This window comes from Falco cherrug, chromosome 10 (genome assembly GCF_023634085.1).
Source record: "Falco cherrug isolate bFalChe1 chromosome 10, bFalChe1.pri, whole genome shotgun sequence".
NCBI lineage: Eukaryota > Metazoa > Chordata > Aves > Falconiformes > Falconidae > Falco > Falco cherrug.
In genome coordinates, this window is record NC_073706.1 from 14,685,870 (window position 1) to 14,706,596 (window position 20,727).

General features: G+C 53.1%; 1 protein-coding gene across 1 annotated transcript; it reads right to left on the bottom strand.

The window, feature by feature from the left end:
• Positions 1-3,557: 3,557 nt before the first annotated feature.
• EEF1A2 (eukaryotic translation elongation factor 1 alpha 2) lies at positions 3,558-18,170 on the bottom strand. Its single transcript, XM_055722897.1, has 8 exons — positions 18,016-18,170; positions 16,397-16,619; positions 12,415-12,594; positions 11,064-11,360; positions 6,621-6,771; positions 4,936-5,192; positions 4,614-4,848; positions 3,558-3,905 (listed from the first exon to the last, which is right to left on the bottom strand). The coding sequence occupies exons 2-8, from the start codon at positions 16,538-16,540 to the stop codon at positions 3,778-3,780; spliced, it is 1,392 nt and encodes a 463-aa protein (XP_055578872.1). The 5' UTR covers positions 16,541-16,619; positions 18,016-18,170; the 3' UTR covers positions 3,558-3,777.
• Between the last annotated feature and the right edge of the window lie 2,557 nt (positions 18,171-20,727).

The following is a 20,727-nucleotide window of genomic DNA, read 5'->3' on the forward strand; positions in this document are numbered from 1 at the left end:
CTGCTGAGTTGGCCAATCAACTCCAGTGGATTAAGGAAATTTATTTTAAATTATTAACAGCACACAGCCAGACATGAGGCCTGTGGGGCAGAGGTGGGAAAGAAGTTCCTCTTCCTCCTTCTCTGGTGGGTGCCACCAGGGCGGCCAGCACCAGGCTGGGGATGGGCAGAGGTCTCTGCTCACACCTTGGAGGATGATCTTGTTCATGGGGTCTTCCCTTCTCCATCAGGAAACCCCAATGAGGCATCAGTGCTATATACCATGTGCTTGCATCATGGAGATGATGTCCCTTTTGGAAACTGGATGCTGGTCTACATCCAGCACCCCTGCACCTCCCTCTCCTTCCCTCTTCTTCCAGGTCCATTGGTTTCTCAAACAACCTCTTGAAGAGCTGATCTGCAGCACCAGAGGAGAGCCAGCCTCGATGCTTTTTGACTTTCCTACAACCTCTAGTAGTTTTCCCCCCACCAGCTTTAAATTTCAGGTAATACAATCACATTTGCACACTCTGGTCCCCAAAGAAATGACAATAAGCACTTTGCAGCTCCCGAGGCTGTACCCTTCGCTTCCCTATGGATGCTCTGCCTGCCAGGGCCAGGCTGTGCAGAGGTGGCCAGGGGGCTGGATTTCCTTTCCTTGGCACCTGCTCCAGAAGGACTTTGTGCCTGTTTCCACGAGATGGCATCACGGAGACTGCTACGGAGGGGAAGCATCCGTGCGACGCCTGCAGGGAGAACGGTGATGAAAAATGCCTCCGAAAGCTAAAAAGCTGCTAGAAAAAAACCACCTCTGAGTTCTCTTTTGCGAGGTCTCAGCGCACCTGGCCGTGGCAGGGGGGGACTGGAGGAGAAGTCAGTGTTTTAAAATGCATCTCACCAGCACCTGCCATGGGCCATGCAACGCCCACCAGCCTTTGCACCACACCGGCGGCTCTGCTGTCGACTTGAGCTCACCGCAAGGTTTGCCACGTGCCATCTGTGGCCCAGTTCAGGGTGAAGTTGGGTTGCTTATAATTTGGGTAGAGCCCCAAGATGGGTCACCTGCACCGACGAAAGCATCACCCATGGTGTGCCTGCAAGCCCTGGGGGGCCAGGCAATGGTTTGCACACAGTGTCCCATTGATCCAGCCCCAAACCTGGCTCCACAATGAGTCTTCAGACCCAAGGTTTGGGTGGAGGCAGGTCATGGCTTCATTTGATTTTGATTTGAGATCCATGGAAATTCAGCTTATTTAATTTTCTTTTTTGAATCTCATGCTTTGAAGTGGGTCTAAATTATTATAGTATTTTTGTTGATTCTGACTACAGAGCCTGACCCAAACTTCCAAAATGGGAGATGATGCTGCTGCTCAACCCCTGTCTCTTCTTTCTGATCCTGCATATTACCCAGGGTACTAACCACACTGAAATCAGGCTGAAAATTTGGACCTGCTATGAGCCGTGAACAAGTTTGAGTCAAATCCTCTGGGTTTTTCTATTTTTCCTTTTCTGCAGTCACACTGTTAATTACCGCACCACTTAGGCATTGCTGCTAGAGCATCTTTCACAGCTCCCTTGGCATATTTCTATGGAAACGTAGCTATGGTTTTGTCAAACTTGTTTTTGCTCTTAAAATAGCTACAGAGGACCAGGTGCAGACTTTGCCCCTGCTCTTCTCTGTCCCTCACCTGCCCCCAAGGTTGTCCCCATTCCTGCTGTGCCAGTGGCTGGCTTCCACTGGGGACCAGAGAGCTGGAGGTTCCTGGACAGCATGGGAGGGAGGTTCCCACAGGAGTTCCTGTACCTGCTGCTTTTAAGGATGGAGGAAAACATGCACATGGTGATGTTTTCAAGCCCTGCTTGGAAATACCCAGGGAGGGGCACAAATCTGCTGTGCTGGCTCAAGAACAACATGCCTTAGGAGCTGGGAAATGCAGGAGGAGCTGGAAGATGAGATTAAACTATCAGTCGGAAAACAGACTTCTCCCACGGTCATGCTGTGCCTGAACGGATCCCCAGGTCCCCTTCCAATTTATAGCATGCCAAGGACATGGCACTTCTTAGGGCCCAAGTACTGCAAAGACCTTGGGCATCAAATCAGTTTCTATGGATGAAGCTGGTAGATGCTGGGGGTGTTAAGAGGAGTGAGAAGCCTCAGTAGCCTGTGCACAGGGTTTTGGGGAACATGGCTCAGTGAGCAGGTATGTGTCCATCTGCTGTCAGACCGGGATGTGGGATGGGGATGCTGTTGGGGGAGCAGGCAGCAGTGGCTTCATGCAGAGCTGTCTGTAATTCAGCTTGGTGTCAGCTCCTGGAGGCTCTGCCTGGGGGCACTTAGTGCTGCAGAGTGTCAGATGTTAATTAGGATCATTAAGAGCTCCTGCAACACGAACAGTAATGATACTTGTGCCTCAAGCTCTCCTGGGAAGGACCTTGCATGGTGCCATCCTTCGCAGAGCCTGTACAAGGCATCTGCTCCTGGCCCTTGGCCACCACGGACCTATGAGAACAGGGCTTGGGCTACCTGCTTCTCTTAAAAGCCAAGCCATGAGCCTAGAGAAGCTCAGGATGCCCCAGCACGCTGCTAACCCCACCTTCAGGGAGGAAACACCCCTTGGACACGTCCCTGGAGCACTGTGGCAGGGTGGCAGCAGCACCCTCGCACCGCCTTCCTCCATCTCCCTGCTTTGCTGTCCCACCTCCCACTCCTCCCCTGCACTCATTGCTCCCACCTTTCTTCCCCTTGAAGCTCCTCATGATGCGTTTTGGTCAGTCCTAACCACTTGCCAACCACAACCCTTTGCACTGGGATAGCTGCCGCTGGGTGACTGGGGGGGAGGCGCACACCTCGCCCCGGGCTGCAAGTTTGCAACGGGAGCCAAGACACCATCCTGGGTGAAGGCCAGGAATTTTGGGGTTTTTTGGGAGCCCCAAGTCACATCTGGGCTCCAGCACATGGGCTTCAACTGGGGAGAAACGTTCCAGTTGTATTCTTTGGAAAGGGCTGAGGGGTCTGCTATGTGTGAGGCAAAGAAGTGTGGAGAGAAGGCAGCCTCGGCTGCTTCTCCCAGAACGATGCAGTAATATAAAGAACAAAAGTGATGCTGCTAGCCCTTCCAGGAGATAGGGGTATGCTATTGTCTTTTTTTAAATGGCCTAACTTTAAGAGGTTAACTTAAGGTGGTTTTGCATAGAAAAAATTATAATAAAAGCCCTAATAATTGATATTAGAGGATTGAGCAGGTCAAGAACAGTATCAAAACTGCTGTAAGAACAGCGTCTGCTTCAGGCTGAGGGGATCAGCCCAGACACCTGCATCGGTCAAGGGGGGAGAGCTGGGGAAAGGCTGGGTGCTGGGTGGCATCCTGAATCAGGGTGTCCAACTCTCCTCCTTCCTTCAAAATTCCACCCAGCCCTGCCTGTACCCATCCCCCCCCATCTGCTCTAAGTGGAACTACAGAAACCCCATGGACACCAGCCCCTCAATGACAGACGCACACACAGAGCTCCACACCTTTTGGGTTGGTTGGTTGGTTTTGTTTTTTTGTTTTTTGTTTGGGTTTTTTTTTTTCCACTGTGGATGTTGTACCAGTTTTATTGGTAAAATTAACATGAAGCCTCACAAACGCTGGAACATGCTTTTCCTTTTAAAGAATTTCCACTGGACCTTAATGGTGAGCATCCAGTCGTTGACATATAAACTCTTACAAGCTGATGTGCACACGTGCGCCTGGGGGAGACGGTGGCAGCGTCCTGGTGTCAGGGATGGTTTCTGCGCAATGCACTGGGAGCCCACAATTCATTTGCCAGCCTTCTGGGCCTTCTGGGCAGACTTGGTGACTTTACCAGCCCCACCACTCTTCTTCTCCACGTTCTTGATCACGCCCACGGCCACAGTCTGCCGCATGTCACGGACAGCGAAGCGGCCTGCGGGATGGAGAGCAGGGGGACGTGAGTGACACGCAGCTGCCTTGCCTGCCCTAAGGCTGAGGTCTTCTGGGTGGGTGATGGTGGGATCTACGCCCACCACTCGTGGTACCATATATCATCCCTGGCTTGGGAGCAGGTTCCTGAAGGAACAAGCCATGAGCCACCATGCCTTGCTCTGACCACCAAGCTAGCCCTGATGGTCCTCTCTGTTTAAATGACTTTAAATCACATCTGCTTTCTGCAAACTCCTGGCATTGCTAAGCTTGCAGATGTGCCACATCATCCACGGAAAGCATGGCACTTCCCTGCATTACAAGGTGACTGCTGCTGAGCAAACTTCCCTCTTTCTTCTCTTGACCAGTTGTGTTTTAGGGCAGAGAGAGGGAAGCTGAAAAATGTTTCTGCATTCAGAAACTGTCGGGGTTTAGTAACCTTGAAGGAAAGGTCCTGTTGCTCCCAGAGAGAAAACCCTGCCTTTGGAAACCCAGCTCAGCAGAAAACCCACCCCACCCCACCAGCCCTAACACATTCATGCATCAGTTTTGCACCTCCAGCACATGGGGGAGCAATACAACTTTCCCAGCTCCCTCCCCAGTCTAACTGGTGGGAGATACTGGGAGAGGCTCAGCATGCCTGGTGTGAGCTCTACACCTGTAGAGCCTTTGTGCTCCTCTGCAGGAGACCTCCTAAGAGCCATTCCCTTACCAAGGGGTGGGTACTGGGAGAAGCTCTCCACACACATCGGCTTGCCGGGGATCATCTCCACGATGGCTGCATCCCCCGATTTCAGGGACTTGGGGTTGTCCTCCAGCTTCTTGCCAGAGCGTCGGTCAATCTTCTCCTTCAGCTCAGCAAACTTGCAGGCGATGTGTGCAGTGTGGCAGTCGATGACGGGCGAGTAGCCGGCGCTGATCTGGCCAGGGTGGTTCAGGATGATCACCTGGGGGACAGAGCAGTGTCAGGGCAAGGCTGGGAGCCGGAGGAGAGTGGCAAACCATGCACGGTGGCACCACCAGCTCTTGCTGACCTGAGATGTGAACTGTGCTGCCTCCTGCGGTGGGTCCGACTTGCTGTCCCCGCAGACATTCCCGCGGCGGATGTCCTTGACAGAGACGTTCTTCACATTGAAGCCAACATTGTCCCCAGGCAAAGCCTCACTCAGGGCCTCATGGTGCATCTCCACAGACTTCACCTCGGTGGTGATGTTCACAGGTGCAAAGGTGACCACCATGCCAGGTCGCAGGATGCCAGTCTCCACCCGGCCCACAGGGACTGTGCCAATCCCTGTGGAGACAAGGGCAGAGCAGAGCAAAATGTAACCTGCTTGGCATATTCCTGGGCCAGAGCCTGGCTGCAGCAAAAGCAAAACATCTTCAGTGGTTTTCACCAAAAATGGTATTTGCTTCTTGACTCAAACCCCCCAGCTTTTAGCAGCAAGATCAACATTAGGGTCTTCAAAAATACCACCAGTCTGTCCTTTCTACCCGATGTTTTGTAAAAAATGAGTAACACCATAATCAGAAGACCCTGAGCAATGCACATACCCTGAAAGCTCTTCCTTTGTAGCAGTGGTGGAGTTCCCTACATGGAGGACTGGGCACATCACAGCTTGTGTGCAACAGGATGCTCCAAATCCTTGACGGCCACACCATCAGCATGGGACAAGGCCCAAAAGTGACAAAGAATGAGGGTGGCTATTTAAATGAAGGGGACCTTTTATACCCTGTGTCATTATAAGACTTTGGGAAAACTCACCTTTGGAGTCAGGTAAAGAATCGTTAAGAGAAACAACCTTGAAAAGAGGTTGGCTGGACCTGTCTGCTCCTCCACATCCACCCTTCTGCCTCCCTTCCTCCCTCCCCATGGTGCCTCTGCTCTCTAAGGACCTGCCTTATGGTAAACCCAAATCTCTTTGTCCCAGCTGAGCTAGGGGAGGACACAGACCTGCTCATGACCTTTCATCTCCATTGCAAACAGAAGACCGCATTAAAAAGCCTGCTAAAACCTATGTTCAATCCCCACCTGGTTTCTGCAGTGCATGTGTCCTTGGAAAAGTGTGGAAAAGGGCTAGAAATGGCTGTGCCTGCCTGATCCAGCAGCCCAGGAGTCAGCAGGGCTGCCTGCTGCTGCCAGCAGGTCAGAGAGCTCACAGGGTATTTATAGCTCAGAAAAGCGTCCCCATCACCACTCCAGAGGGAAGGGGAGACGAGCTGGCCGCTGCACTCCCTACATGGCTGGTGCCATGGGCCAGCTCAGCAGACAGAGGTGCCGATGATGGACACCAGCATTTGGGAAGCATAGGCAGACCGCGGCCAAGGTGCCGCACACCAGCCTCATCAGTGGCCCCGCCGCTGGTCTTGTCCCTCATCTGAGTCCCAGCATGGCTTTTGCTGCCTCCGACTTGCCTTGCTAGCCATGGCCTCTGGGACAACTGAATCTGCAGCCATTCTGGCACTGCACGTTCCCTGGGGAGAGCTCATAAACCTGCTGCTCCTCTCCATTCCCTGGACACCTTTGGGCACATCTACCACCACCCCAGACAGCCCAATCTCTAATGGGGTCTTTGCCCTGGAGCTGCCACCCTCCTCCCCAGCATTATCTCAAGTTTGAAGAATTCAATCCCTCCAGTTTCCCAGTGTCTGGAAATGTCATTCCCAAACTCCCACGGAATGAAGACTCCAGTTAAAGCAGAAGGAAGAGGGATATGCTCACCTCCAATCTTGTAGACATCCTGGAGGGGCAGGCGCAGGGGTTTATCTGTGGGGCGAGTTGGGGGCAGGATGGTGTCCAGGGCCTCCAAGAGGGACACCCCGCTGGCGTTGCCTTCCTTGCGCTCCACCTTCCAGCCTTTGAACCAAGGCATCTGGAAACACAGCAGCAACAACATAGAATCATGGAACGGTTTGGGTTGGAAGGGACCTTAAAGACCATCTCATTCCAACCCCCATGTGATGGGCAGGGACACCTCCCACTAGACAAGGTTGCTCCAAGCCCCATCCAGCCTGGCCTTGAACACTTCCAACATGCACCAAGTGTGCCTGTCCTCAGCTTCCAGAGGTGACCCCAGAGAGACGTCCCACCAGGACAGCCTTCATGGAGTCAGTCCAGCTATGTCCTGGCTTTACCTGGGGACTTCTTTCCACTTCACCATCCCTGCAGGCTTATCTGCACCCCTTTACTTGGTCTCCCCCCGCCTCTCTTCTAGAAACATGACAAACATCCATTAACAGTAGAAAAAGGATGGAAGTGGTTAAAGCCAGCAAATTCACAGCCCATTTCCAACACCAACAAACGGGCGCTGTGCCAGACCTGGATCCTGCCTTCCAACCATGCCTCCAGCACAGGGACCACAGGGTCTCCAGCCAAATCCCAGCTAAAGCACTCAACCTTCAGTCCTGGGAACCAAGTTTCTTCAAAGTGAGCCCCAGAAAGACACTTCTCCCTGCTCGCTCCTTCTGTCATCCCTCCAGGGTTTGAATTTTAAACCCTGGCTTGGAAGGATGCTCGAAACCCAGCACTTGCACTAGGGCTGCTGAGAGGCAGGATTGTTTTTCACAGATGCTCTCTGCTCCTGCCCTAAATTGGACCTTTGAAGCTAAAATTGGCCAGAAAAGAGGCAGAGAGGTATGGAAACGTGCTCAGCAGAGGCCATGCTTTGATGCAGGGAAAAGCAGTGCTTTCTTGGGGTGATGCTGCACATTTGGAACCTGTAGCAATGCCTGGGGCTTGCTGGCAAGAAAAATTCAGTCCCGGGTCTGAAACAACCCTGATACAACAAAGAGAGATCAGAGCCTGAGAGGTCATTCCCCCTTCCTCTGCACAGAGAGGTTCAGACAATGTTTTCCCACTCAGATGTAAAATGCTGCCCACGTGCCCCAGCTCCATCACGCACGTTATGGATGTGGCTTCTCTCTTAAGCACCAACAGCAGTGGCATAGTGCAGTGGGCATGGGGCTGGGGGGGAAATGGGACCCCCAAAGCACCCCTGGCTTCACAGCCATCTCTGGAGGACACAGCTATGCCAAGGCTGGTTTCCTACCCCACAGTCTGTGCCTCTTTTGGGAAGGAGCAAGGGAAAGAGCTCAGTCCAGCCAGGGGATTCAGCCTGTATCAAACATGCTCAGGTCAGCCCCCTTCAGAAGGTCACATCTGACATCAATTGTCTTCCTTGGTGACAGTGGCAGGAGAAGCCTGGGGACACTTTTGCAGAGGGATCCTTCCCAGGGCACTGCAGCTATCAGCCAGTCCCAGCACCACGCTAACAGCTTGGTGAAATGATAAATCCATCCAGCTGGTGACGGGGCCGCATGTGATGTGCAGGATGACTCAGACCTTCCCTCCAGCCTGCTGTCGCATGGCCCAAAACGCCGCGCAGGTGCCCATGGGAGCAGCTGCCCCCGGCAGCCAGCTGCCTGAAGGCTCTGCTCTTGAAGGTGACGGCCACCACGTGCCCTGCAGCACTGGCGCCTCTGTCCCTGCACGGCTTGGGGACATGGGAAAATGGCAACCTCTGCCCGTGATGCCTGGCTGTCCGAGCCATGCTTGTTCCTTTTGATGCTTTATCCAGGAAACTTCTGACATCCCAAGAATCACGTAAAAGATGTGCTTTGACACCTTCTCGAGCAAATCCACCTCAGCATGGCCCCAGGGTGAGAAGCATCTGCAAAACCTGGTTTGTGCTGCCTCCTAAGGCCACCCAAGTAAAACCTCTTATGTATTCCTCAAATCTGCTTCCCAAAGAGCAATTGCTATTCCACCACTCCTATGGCAAAAGCAGGATTGGACCAAACGGCACAGCCAGAGTAAACTGAAGGCTCAAGCCCCCATAAATAACAGCTGAGCTCCAACTCTTCTGCACCCCAAGTGCATTTTACAGAACAGTTGCCCTTCTCTGACTTTACCCAGCCCGTGAGCATCCCAACTCAGCCACCGCACACACCCCAACGCTGAGGCTGCAGCCCCAGGCCCCCACACTCCCTTGCACCGCAGGCTGGGTGCACTTGAGTTGCAGCATCCCACGGGGTGAAAGTCTCCCAAACCACATTGAATGGCCCAGTTCTGCTGGATGGCTTCACATAAACCCCCATTTGCCAAAAAGCTCTCAAACATCAAACTTTGATGCAAGAGTGCAGCCCAGCCATCATTTTTTGCAGCTGGCCATGGGCTGCTGTGCAACAGGGACATGGGCTGGACTCTCCCACGCAGAGCTGGCTCCAGCCTGGTGTACCACCGCACCTCCCCTCGCCCAGAGGTGACAGGAGCTGTAGGGATGTCACAGCTTTTAACCCCCACTTTCTGATAAGTCCCCTCACAGACAGACAAGTCACTTGACTGTCTTAGGCTTTAGTGAAACCCCACCAGAAAGTATGAGTGAAAAAAAAAGAGCTCTTTCAGGTGAGGAACGAGAAGAGAGGTATCTGCACCAGCTTCCTGCTCGAGCGTCCCTAGATGTGGTGCAGCATGGGGAGGAGAAATCTGTTCCAAGCCAGTGTCCTGGCAAAGGCAGGATGGGAACCTCCTGGGGACCACAGCATGGGGAGGACCCTGCACCCTCTCTGGCAAAGCTCATGCTGATCCAGACCTCTGGCCAGGCTCTCTTCCCAATTCCTGAGCTCAGGCAGCTCTTGGGAACCCACCCTGAGGCCAGCTGCCTCCTTACGGCAGAGAGGCAAGTTTTGGCCACTGCCTTCCCTTGGGCAGCACATTGCATTGAGAACATGCTCTGAGACCCATCCGGAGGAAGGGGGCCAGCGAGCCCCATCCTGCTCTGTGCCTCCCCTTTGCAGCCTATTAATAGGAGAATTGTTTGGGATCATCTTCCCGGCCCAGCAGCTGCTGACATTTGGAGCCTGTCTGATTTGAGGCACCCAGGAACTATGCGGCTGGGTTTGGCATGGCCGCAACTGACCTTTATCCCAGCTCTGCTCCGCAGGGGACAGGAACCTCCCAAGCACCCCAAAAATTCCTCCCTCCCAAGTCAGACCCAAGGGAGTTGCCTTTCCCGTGCAAAGGCTGTGAGCTGCGTTTCATGACTGTGTGAACTTGCATTGCAGCACCCCTCTAGCTCAGGCTTGTGATCCCTGCCCTCCCTCACTTGCTGCTATACTCGTACATTGCCTCCCTCGATATAGAGCCCTGACCCGTAATCCACGGGTGAAGTCCTAACGTCCCCTTAGGCATTACGTTTCCCATTGGTTTCACAAGAGGTTGCTGAGGGGTTCTGGTCTGAGCGCCTTGCTCAAGGTTGCCCAGAAGCCAGCAGAAGGGCAGGGACCTTCCTCTGGCCAGAACTTTCCAGCCCATCATTTCTTTAGAAGACTAAAGCTGGGGTAGCTTTTTCCCCCCAAAAAAAGTGTTGGAATAAATGTTATCGGCAGCATGTCTGCTGAGAAGCCTCCATCCTTCCTCAAGCTCTTCTTTCTCCCCATATGAAATAATGGCGTGGGCCCACCCAGAGCACCCTGCCTTTGTATCCCCACCACCACCAAGGCATGGAGGGAGAGGCACCGTAAAAATCAACTGGACAAGGAGCAGCCCCAAATGGATGCTCTAGGAAACCATGGTTTTGGCCAGAGAAACCTGGTACCTCCACGAGAAAAAGTCACCTTAAGAAGTGAGATCCCAGCACTGAAACTGGAGGTTTGGCTGCCACAGCGGCATACAGCACCACTGGGAAAGGGCACCTGATGCCCAGCACAGGGGGACCTGGCTGCGTGGTGAGCACTGTTCCGAGCCTGTCACCAGACTGTGTTGTTTCCCCCAGAAAACAATGCCCTAAACCCACACATGATGCTCCTGCTGAGAGTGACAATTGCTGTGGAAGGCTCTAACGTCACCATGGGACTGACGATGCGAAACCTTCAAATCACATCCCAGAAGCAAAGCCACACAGATCATCCTCTGGAGATGCTCAAGGTTAGCTGCCGGGATATCTGGCTACGGTACAGCGACCAGCGTGCCCACGAACAGTGCGCCCATTCATCCCGGCTCAGCGCACTCTGAGCTACGTGACAAACACATCTATGCTGGCAACACGGGCCATTACACGCAACGGGCGCACAAAACGTGTCTGCGGTTTTCAGAGCACGGAGGTCAGCTTCAGCCTGAATCGGGACAGCTGGGGTGGGGGGGAAGTCTCACACAGCACACACTTACATTGGGAGAGGGCTCCAGCATGTTGTCTCCATGCCAGCCCGAGATGGGCACGAAGGGAACTGTGGCTGGGTTGTAGCCGATCTTCTTGATGTAGGCGCTGACCTCCTTGACGATCTCATCATAGCGTTTCTCGCTGTATGGGGGCTCTGTGGAATCCATCTTGTTGATGCCCACAATAAGCTGCTTCACCCCCAGGGTGTAAGCCAGCAGGGCGTGCTCACGGGTCTGCCCGTTCTTGGAGATGCCGGCTTCAAATTCACCGACACCGGCGGCAACAATCAGGACGGCGCAGTCAGCCTGGGAGGAGAGAGCTAATGAATTGCTCCTGCCCCCAGAGACCATTGCTCCTGGTGACACCCCTAAGAGCTCTGAGTAAGCCCCAGATGAGCTCTACTCATGGCTTGGGCAGGGTCCCTGCCAGCTGCTACCCATAATCCTTCCGATCTACCTCAAAACTGACCTAACTGTGTTATTTCAGACTTGCCAAATGTGCATGGCTTTGCAACATGGGTTGGAAACCAGGGTGGGTCCCTCCAGTTGATGACCCTAAGCAGGACCTCATCTTGATCACCCAGGGCTGCACAGACGAGACCTTATCTGAAGCCCTACTGAAGTCTTGCAAATAATCTGCCTGGGTGACGAGTGAGACTCCAGCCATGGAAACTGCTCCCCAGATTCCCTCTGTTTTGACAGATTCTGGTTTTGACAGAAAGCCATGCCCAGCCCAACTGGCATCACAATGGGGACCTCGCTAGACACGCAGCGAGGCTTATCCAGCACCCACAGCCCACGGGGAGATGCAGGCGTGTCCTGCAGTGCAACGAGGGGAAACCACTCTACACTGGAAGGTGGAGTTTGGCAATGGGATGTGGTTTATGGGACAGCTCTTTCAAGGAAAGGGAAGGAGAAAAGATCCATGGAGTCTCCTTGAGTCAATAACTCCTAATGGATTGTTTAAAGTTTCTTGTATAACTCAGCGGGCCAAGGCTAAAATAATGTGGAAATCTCCTCACACAGAGGCCTGTAGCTCACAGCATCCCACCTCCCAGAGAGGCCACATTCATCCTCACCTCCTCCACGTAGGGCAAATGGGGTGGAGAAACAATGTTTTTGTGCTCAAGGAGGCCCTTTCTCCTAGATGCCCAGGGAGGTGCAGGACCACTGTGGCATGCTGGGTCTGCTGCTGCTACCCAGCCTCTTGCGTGGACCCTACCCAACATTCTTTGATGTCTGCTGCCTCAGCTACCAACCTCCAAAAGGATTCCAACAGCATCTACACGACCCTGGTCTTGTCAGCAAGTCTCAGCTTCCAACTTCCAGCAGCTCCCCACCCCCGGCCACCATTTCTTACCTGGGAAGTCCCGGTGATCATGTTCTTGATGAAGTCCCTGTGGCCAGGTGCGTCAATGATGGTGATGTAGTACTTGGTGGTCTCAAACTTCCACAGCGAGATGTCAATGGTGATGCCACGCTCACGCTCGGCCTTCAGCTTGTCCAGCACCCAGGCGTATTTGAAGGACCCCTTCCCCATCTGGCCAACACAAAGGCAAGAGCCAGTGAGAAACCCGCCACAGCGCTGGTGCTGGCAACCCACCCTCTAGTCACATCCCAAGCTCACGTAGGCAGAGGGTCACATTGGAATCATTGAAGACAAAATTCCCTAAATTCAATGGCAGGCGTGATATATTTACTAATAAATACAGGTGAAAGGAGATACTGCTCTCAACACATTCCTCGACAGGATGGAGGAGAGGCTGGAAGAAGAACCATGAAGTGAATTTGTGAGCGGGGCTGGACGGGCAGGAGCTGGAACAAGTGACCCATGAGGTCTCCATGAAACGCCATGGTCCTGCAGTGTTGCTGGGAAATCATACTGCTTTAGAACTATAGAGCAATGCTGGAAAGCTTCTTCTTGTTGCATTTTAATCTGTTAACTGAGCCTGTGAGACAGCTGATTATGGGAAAGGGCATCGCTGCTTGAGTAAGCCCATAACTGGCAGGGGTATAGGATGGGAATGGGTTAAAAGCAAATGAAATGTGAGCTGGTTGCTATGAGCAGAAGAGAAACGTGATTGATTTTTGCCACAGTGTGTGCAAATTCACACGAGAAGCTACTGTGAGCTGCAGCCAGACCAACTGTTGTTGCCAAATGGCCAAAATCTCAGCCAACATTGTAATGCATAAAATTGTGCTGGGTGAGATTAGCTACAGCAAATCTCTGTTCTGCAATAAAGCACATTCCTTGATAAAACCACAGTGTCACTTCTGAACCGCTTTCTCTTTTGGATCAGTGTCCTTGGACATCATGACAGCAGGGAGAGCTGGACTTCCCCACCCCCAGCAGCACAGTGGTGGTGCTCCCAGTCTGAGCTGGGTCCTGCCAACATGGAGATGGGGCAGGACAAGACCACCCCTTGCTGACCACACTGTATGCTGGGGCAGCCTGGGGAGCCTGGCTGAAGAAAAGGGTTAATGGCCATCGATCATCAGCTCTTGGCCTCAGACACAAGGGTTTTTTTTAAGACAGAAAATAGAATTTAGGTCATTTGTGGATGATTTCATGGGCTCCTATCCCTGTGCAAGGACAGAGCTGCAATCCCCACTCCCATCCCTCCATTGCAGTGTCCTCTGTGACCGCAGTTTCTTCTGGAATATCAATGCATAGAATTCATTCTGGCCAATTATAAATCACTGGTCCAGAGGGATGCGCTTCCTGATTGCGGGCAGCGAACGCTTCAGTGCTCATCCTCACCAAGGCAGCTAACAGCACCGCATCTAAAACTGTCCTGCCCACACCGTGCCTGGGTCCTGCGCTCCAGACCCGAGCCCAGCCAGCACAAGGAATTAATGACACCGGCCCCTTTACGTAACAGCCGAGCACCGCGATGACTTTGCAGCTTGCTCTGGAGGATTACCAACAAAATCCTAAAGCCAGGAGCAAGCCTCTCCCTCCTCAGAGGGGACGCCGGGTCAAGAGGGTGATGCCCCATCTCTGCGGGGCAGCTGTGAGCTCTCGTGCCTGCAGGAAGGGCAGTCAGGGGGTGGAAAAATCCAGAATCAGATCCCCACTCCTAGGCATCCTCCTGGCATCAGCATCAGGCTTGGTGAGGGGGCAGAGCAGGAGCTAAGCCCTTGTCAGCATGCACACTGGACCCCTCTCTTGCCAGGGGAAAAGGGAGGGGGCCGTAAGAGGGTGCACATTTACTGCTGGAAATGGTGGAGACACACCGAGGAGCGAGGAACGGTGCATTTTGTGCAATGCATGAATAACGGGGAGTTCTCAGGCAGGAGCTCAGTCAGCACATCCCACAGCCTCTCACCTATCAGCAGCCTATCCCTTCACTTCTGGATGGGGAAACTGAGGCATGGAGCAGACCCCTGGCTCTCCCATGGGAGCCGAGTGGGAAACAGCACCTTATCGCAGGCAACCATGTCCCTGCACACAAACAGCCGGACGTCTCGTGTGACCCCCCCAGAACCCGCCATCATACGTAACTTGAAGACAAACGAGATCCTTTATTTAGCAAACAGTTTCCCTCCTTTCACGGGGTATATTCAGTTACCCAGAGCTGTTGTTGAAGAAAACCAGGGTATTATCTAGCTTTGCACAATACCTTCCCTGTTCGGTGCCAGAAACAGCCTGATTTTCCTTCATTGAACCCCAGCAGAGGGACAGCTTTATGTGGAGACCACAAATAATGATTTTTTAAATTTTTTTTTTTCTTTTTAACAGAACAGCTCTTCTTTTGGAGATACTGTTACCTCTGCCCTTGAGGCAAATGAAAAAGAGAAAAATCCTTGCTCTTTTCTCTTAAAAAAAAAAAATTACTTTTTTTTTTGTTGGCTTTTTGGGTGCACGCAGGCCTCCATTTCCTATGAATGCCACCTAATGGAAGAAAACCCTTCCCCAGCCCTGCATCAGAAAATGGAGTCTGTAAGCTCAGTCAATAGGCTATTAATAGCAGCTTCCAGTCCCCGCATATTCTGGCAAGTCAGTGAAAGTGTCTCTTCAATTAAAATAGCCACAATCACATCTACAATAACCTAATCACACCACATCTGATCTACAGGTAAAGGGGCAAAATACATGGAGGGATATCAGCAATCATTTTAAAACACAGGGGAGAAAGATCATTTTGTATGGAGGAGGAAGCTCTGCTTACAGGCTGGAAAAAGGGGCTGACAGGGAGGTAGGAAAATGGGTGGTTTAGCTCAGATGCTATCAGCAAATTAAAAGTGTTAAGACGGACAGACGGTAAAATTTCTAATCAAGAGTGGCAGCTCTGTAAACCTTCCCCCCCCCCCCCCCCCCTTGAGATATGAGATCTTGTCCAGAAAAGGAGAAAAAAATACTTTTTTAAAAAATTTAAAAAATAATTGAGGGATATCTGCATTAAAGCATTAAAGATTCCTGGAAGGATGACGACAAGCCATCTTCCGCAAACCAGCTCTGCCCTATCAATAACACAGCCAGGCTTTTCCTGGCTCACCCACCTCTCTAGAATTTACCATCATTAATTTCTGCGATCTTCAATTCACGTTTTCCTTCTCAAGACTATTTCTTCCTCTTTCATCTCTGTGTTTGCCACATTATAGGTATTGGGTGGTGCTTTACTGTGTGACAGCCTGCTAAATGCACGCACCATTAAATTGTATAAATTCTTCCATGATAAGAGTTAAACAAAAGAATTTAATTTAAATGCTCGTGCTTCATACAATCTTTTCTGTATTAAAGGCTACCAATCAAGCTACACATCACACCACCTGCCTGAGAAAACGGGAACGGAGTTTTTAACAAACTGTATCAAATGAGTGGTCCAGCTGATGCTGCAACCTAGCAGGCACTGGAAGTAGATGCTTCAGAGTGAAATTCAGAGAGCCTTGCACTAGGCAGTGAGGGATTACCAGGTTTTCCTCCTCATGCATAATATTTTAGAAGGAATTTATAAATAAGGAATTTCATTCCCTGAAGCACCACGGCTTGTGGTTTTCCAGAATCCTGGCCATTACCACCGGTTCTCTAACCCATCTCGCAGACCTCACCATGCCCCTGCCCTCATTAACCGCCTGCAGCAGGGAGTCCCCCAGCTCCAGAGAAGAGGGTGGCGAGCGCCCAAATGGCCTATTTTCCCAAGGCCAGAGAAGTCGGGAAGACCCAGGGGTGCAGAGGGGAAAAAAATAGATGGGAACAAAGGGAGAAAGAGAAGGTATGAGAAGGGCAGTGCCAGGAAAAGGGGAATATCGCCCACGGGACACTCATGGGGCATCAGTGTGGAGCATCCCTGCAGGTGGGAGTGTGGGGCTGGGGGCACGCTGAGGGACGGGCTCCTCACCTCAGCAGCCTCCTTCTCAAATTTCTCAATGGTCCTTTTGTCAATGCCCCCGCATTTGTAGATGAGGTGCCCGGTGGTGGTGGATTTCCCAGAGTCCACATGCCCAATGACGACGATGTTGATATGCGTCTTCTCCTTCCCCATGCTGGTGGGCTACGCGGGGCTGGCCGGGGCGGGCGGTGGCGGGGAGGGCAGTGGCAACGCAGCTGCGTTTTTGGGGAGGCTGCAGGGGAAGAGGTGAGCACGTCAAAAAAGCCCCCGTGACAGCACCCTCCCAGCCCATCAAGGATGGCTCTCCTCCCCTTGCCCCACCTTCCCGCTGGACCACGCGCCCCATCGCGGCTGGGGGTGCCCAGCCTCGTCTGGCAGCTCTGCCCGCGCTGGGACGGAGCCAGCCCACCCCGAAGGAGGCCAGCCGGGCTATTTCTGGCTGCCATGTACAGCCTCCAAGTCTCAGCAAGATGCCACAGTTTTCGGCATCTCGCCCTCCACCATCCTCCTGGAGACCCCCAGTTCCCAGGGCTACGTCATCGGTGCCTTGAAGGTGCCCTTCCTCCCTGGAAAAAAACCTTCCTCCAGCTCAGGGCTGCTACTGCTGCCTTCTCGGTCTTTCCAAACCCAAGGGCATCTCCTCCATGTTGTGGGTGCCCTGGGAGGAGCTGTGGGTGCCCGTCAGTGCAGGGTGCCCTCGCCGCTCCCCAGCCGTGCATGGTTCGGGTGACAACATGGTGTCCGCAAAATGGGACAGACAAAAATAGCCCTCGCCCGCTCCCCGCGCAGGGCTGCTAACGGCAGGGCTGCCCGGAGCTCGGTGGCACGGGCTGGGGGCTGCGGGGGCTATTATATTTTGCTGCCATGAACCTGGATGGAACAGAGGGAGGAGGCTAAAAAAACACAAATCGATTTATCCGGGGAAGCTGTTCTGGCATCTCCCAGCGTTACCATGGCTCTGCGGCTGCTACACAAACCCAGCACAATTAGGAGCTTTAATTTGACGTCTAATAAAATCCAATTTTATGAATCTGCCCATAAAAGCAAAGGAGGTCAGGAGGAGTTTGCTGCTCTAACAGTGATTCAGTCATGCGGGAAATAATATCCGCTGCCAGAAGCCCCCCTGGGCAGCAAAAGCCCCGGTGCCCCCTCCCTCTCCTGCAGCACCCCCCTCCCCTGCCCTGCTGCCCCCCTCCCCCTCCTGCAGCCCCCACCCGGCTCTGGCCGTTTTGCACCGCAGCGATGCCCGGTGCCCCGCGGCGCCCACCCCCGGGCGGGGACCCCTGCCCGGGCGCACCCCAGCACCCAGGCTGGCAGGTGCGGGGTCGCTTTGCGAATCGCGGATTTATTTTATCTTTTTACTCCCCCCCACACACAAGGGGCTAAAGGCTGGGGGGGGGGGGGGGGGCGGTATTTCCCACCTGCGGGAAGCGGCACCTGCGGGATGAAGGAACGGCCCAGCTCCATCCTCCCCCTCGCCGGGGGTCCCCCCGCCCCGGGGCCGGCAGCACCCCATGCACGCACAGCGCGGGGGGGGCGCTGACCCCCCGCAGGACCCCCCCCAGCCCGGTGCCCCCCGCCCCGTTGTGGAGCGGCCCCATCCCGGCCGGGGGGCCCGGAGCTCTTACCGGAGCGGCGGTCGGGGCGGCAGAGGCTGCCAGCTTGGGCTCCGGCGGCTTTATCTCCCCGGGAGGGGCCCACCTATTGACGGCGGCAGCGCAATGCAGCGGCCCCCCCGCACTACGGCAATGCGGTACCGGGCGGGGGAGGAGGAGGCGCCGGGGGGAGGAGGAGGAGGAGAAGAAGGAGGAGGAGGGAGGGAGCGAGCGAGCGGGGCGGGGGGGATGTTGAAGAGACGGGGAACGGGGCTGGGAGGAAGGGAAGGTGGAGGGATGGAGAGATGGAGGGGGGGGAGATGGAGGGGGGGGAAGGTGGAAGGATGGGAGATAAAGGGATGGGAGGAAGATGGAGGGATGGGGAGAACAGAGGGATGGGAGAAACGGAGGAGGGGGGGAACGGAGGGGGGGAAGATGGAGGGGGAGAAGGTGGAAGGATGGGAGATAAAGGGATGGGAGGAAGATGGAGGGATGGGGAGAACAGAGGGATGGGAGAAACGGAGGGGGGGGAACGGAGGGGGGAAAGATGGAGGGGTAGGAAGGTGGAAGGCTGAAAGAGTGTTTGGAGAGAGACATCAGGATGGAAGATAGAGGGATGGGAGGAAGGTGAAAGGATAAAAGATGGAGAGAGGAGAAATGGAAGATGAAGGTGTGGGGGGGAGATGGAGGGATGGGGGAGATGGAGAGGAAGGGCTTTTTGGAAGACAGGGGAAAGGATGGCAGGGCTGGTCCAGGGACAGTGGTGCAGATGGAGGCCAAGTGGGGCTTAGACCCCCTGTGGCAGCCTGGGGATGGAGGGACAGGACTGGAACTGGAGGGGGGGGGCAGGGCCAGCCAGGGCCACAGCCTTATACCACAGCTCCTGCCTGTGCCCAGTCTGACCGGTGGTGCAGAAGGGCTGTTTTCCCACAGGTGCTGGGAGAAGAGGGATCCCTGCAGGGTACATGGGGCAAACACATACCAGGGCAGAGCCCCACAGGCACTGACCCACATTTCTGCCTCGGTGGAAATGCCTTAGCCCGGAAGCAAACAGCAAATTAAGGGACAAATAGAGCAAAACAGATTTCTGCACCTGCAACATGTATGTTGGCTGCTCAAGAATCTGTGGTTTATTAACATCATCTCATTTAATGGGAGGTGGGGTTCAAGCCCTAGGAGGATGAGGAAACCATAAGTAATCTCCTTCGGTAATACATGAAACTTTCTGTGCATAAAAAAAACAACATGTAGTGGTCAGAATATTTATACTTGTGTCGGCTGTGCAATTACAAGGCTAATGTAACATTTTTTGTGTCCCAAAGCCAAATATAGGTCAAAAGAAAGCTAATTTTGATTTAAGCTATGTCATAGCCCAGGCCAGTTTTATGGCCCAGACCATCCTTTCAGGGAATTTAATAGCTAAATCAGGTACCCTCAGGTACTCTTATGAAGATACTCTTACCTTCATAGCCTAAGGGTTAAAAACGTATACATCATGTAGATTAAAATGTTACTAACCTCTCATTAATACTTAAAGGGAGACTTTTATTTTTTTCTGAATGTTATAGTTCATTGGTATTTTCTTAGAAATATGATAGGAAAGATATCTTTTACTTTTATGCAGCATTCCTTGCGCAACATAAAATGCACTGAGTGCCAGAAAAAATAAAAATAAACTTCCAAGAGGAAGGCTCTAAGACAGCATTTAAAGGGAGTGACCAAGCCTTCTTGTGGGACAGAAGTAGTAGCGTTACCCCAAGTCTGGATGTGCCGGGGATGGACACCAAGTGTGACAACGCGTAGAGGGGATGGGTATATAGATCCTTTATTCTTCCTATCCAGATTTTAGTACTTTGTCAAAAAATAAACTCCCAAGGGCTGCAGGCAGCCTGGGAACTGCCCTCAGCAGGGCAGAGACTGTGTTTGCTAATGAAGACTTTCAGCCTTCGCAGAGATGGAATAAATCCCAGGTCCCTGTGCCGCTTGGGCCAGGCGAGTGTGTGATGGAGCTCTCCTCTCTCCGTTCCTTCTCCAGTAAAAAGAATTTGGATTTTCACCCCTTTTCCCAGGCAGGGAAAAGAGAAACGGACAGTGCACTGTGCTTTACTTCTACAGTGAAACAGAGCCTGATGGCCCAGCAGACTATAAATAGTGTGGGAGACAGGCAGGAGAGCGAGCTGTCAGACCTGGCTAATCCCGGCTCCATCAAGCCACCCTGTGCCCAGCCTCCGGGAAGCTGAAAGCCCCAGCTGTGTGCCCAGGTCTCGCCAGTGCCTGGAGAAAAGGGCTTCGCCGAACGTGTGTGGTTCCTGTGAACCATCAAGTGCGATTGCCACACCCCAGTGGAACCATTTTCCCTCCTGGAAAATGATGGCAGTCTGTCCTTAAATGTTCAGCTATGTAAAATAAAGAGACTTGAGCAGGCAAATCTGAGGGCGGCTGAAGTTTAGCGCCTCGTCTTCATCCATCTGGCTTCAGATTCAGGTCCCAGCTGAAGCAATTCCTGTACATCCTATTTAGGCTTGATTTCCCCCACCCCAGAAACTATTACCAAATGATTTGGGGTCACTCAGGAAAACAGAAACCCCCTCAAAAGGATGGGCAGGCTGCACACGTGCAGGGTGGGTACCTCATACCCTTTCATCATCACCTCAACCCCATCCAGCCCTGCAGCTCCCCAAGTTAGGATCTGATGGTTTAAGCTGTGCTAAAATTTCCATTAGCCCAGACATAATAATTGAGGGT

Coding starts and splice junctions, on each gene's coding strand:
- EEF1A2 (XM_055722897.1), bottom strand. CDS start 16,540: ATGGGGAAGGAGAAGACGCATATCAACATCGTCGTCATTGGGCATGTG. Junction 12,595..16,396: donor TTGAGAAGGAGGCTGCTGAG/GTGAGGAGCCCG, acceptor TGTGTTGGCCAG/ATGGGGAAGGGGTCCTTCAA. Junction 6,772..11,063: donor TGCTGGAGCCCTCTCCCAAT/GTAAGTGTGTGC, acceptor CTGTGTTTCCAG/ATGCCTTGGTTCAAAGGCTG.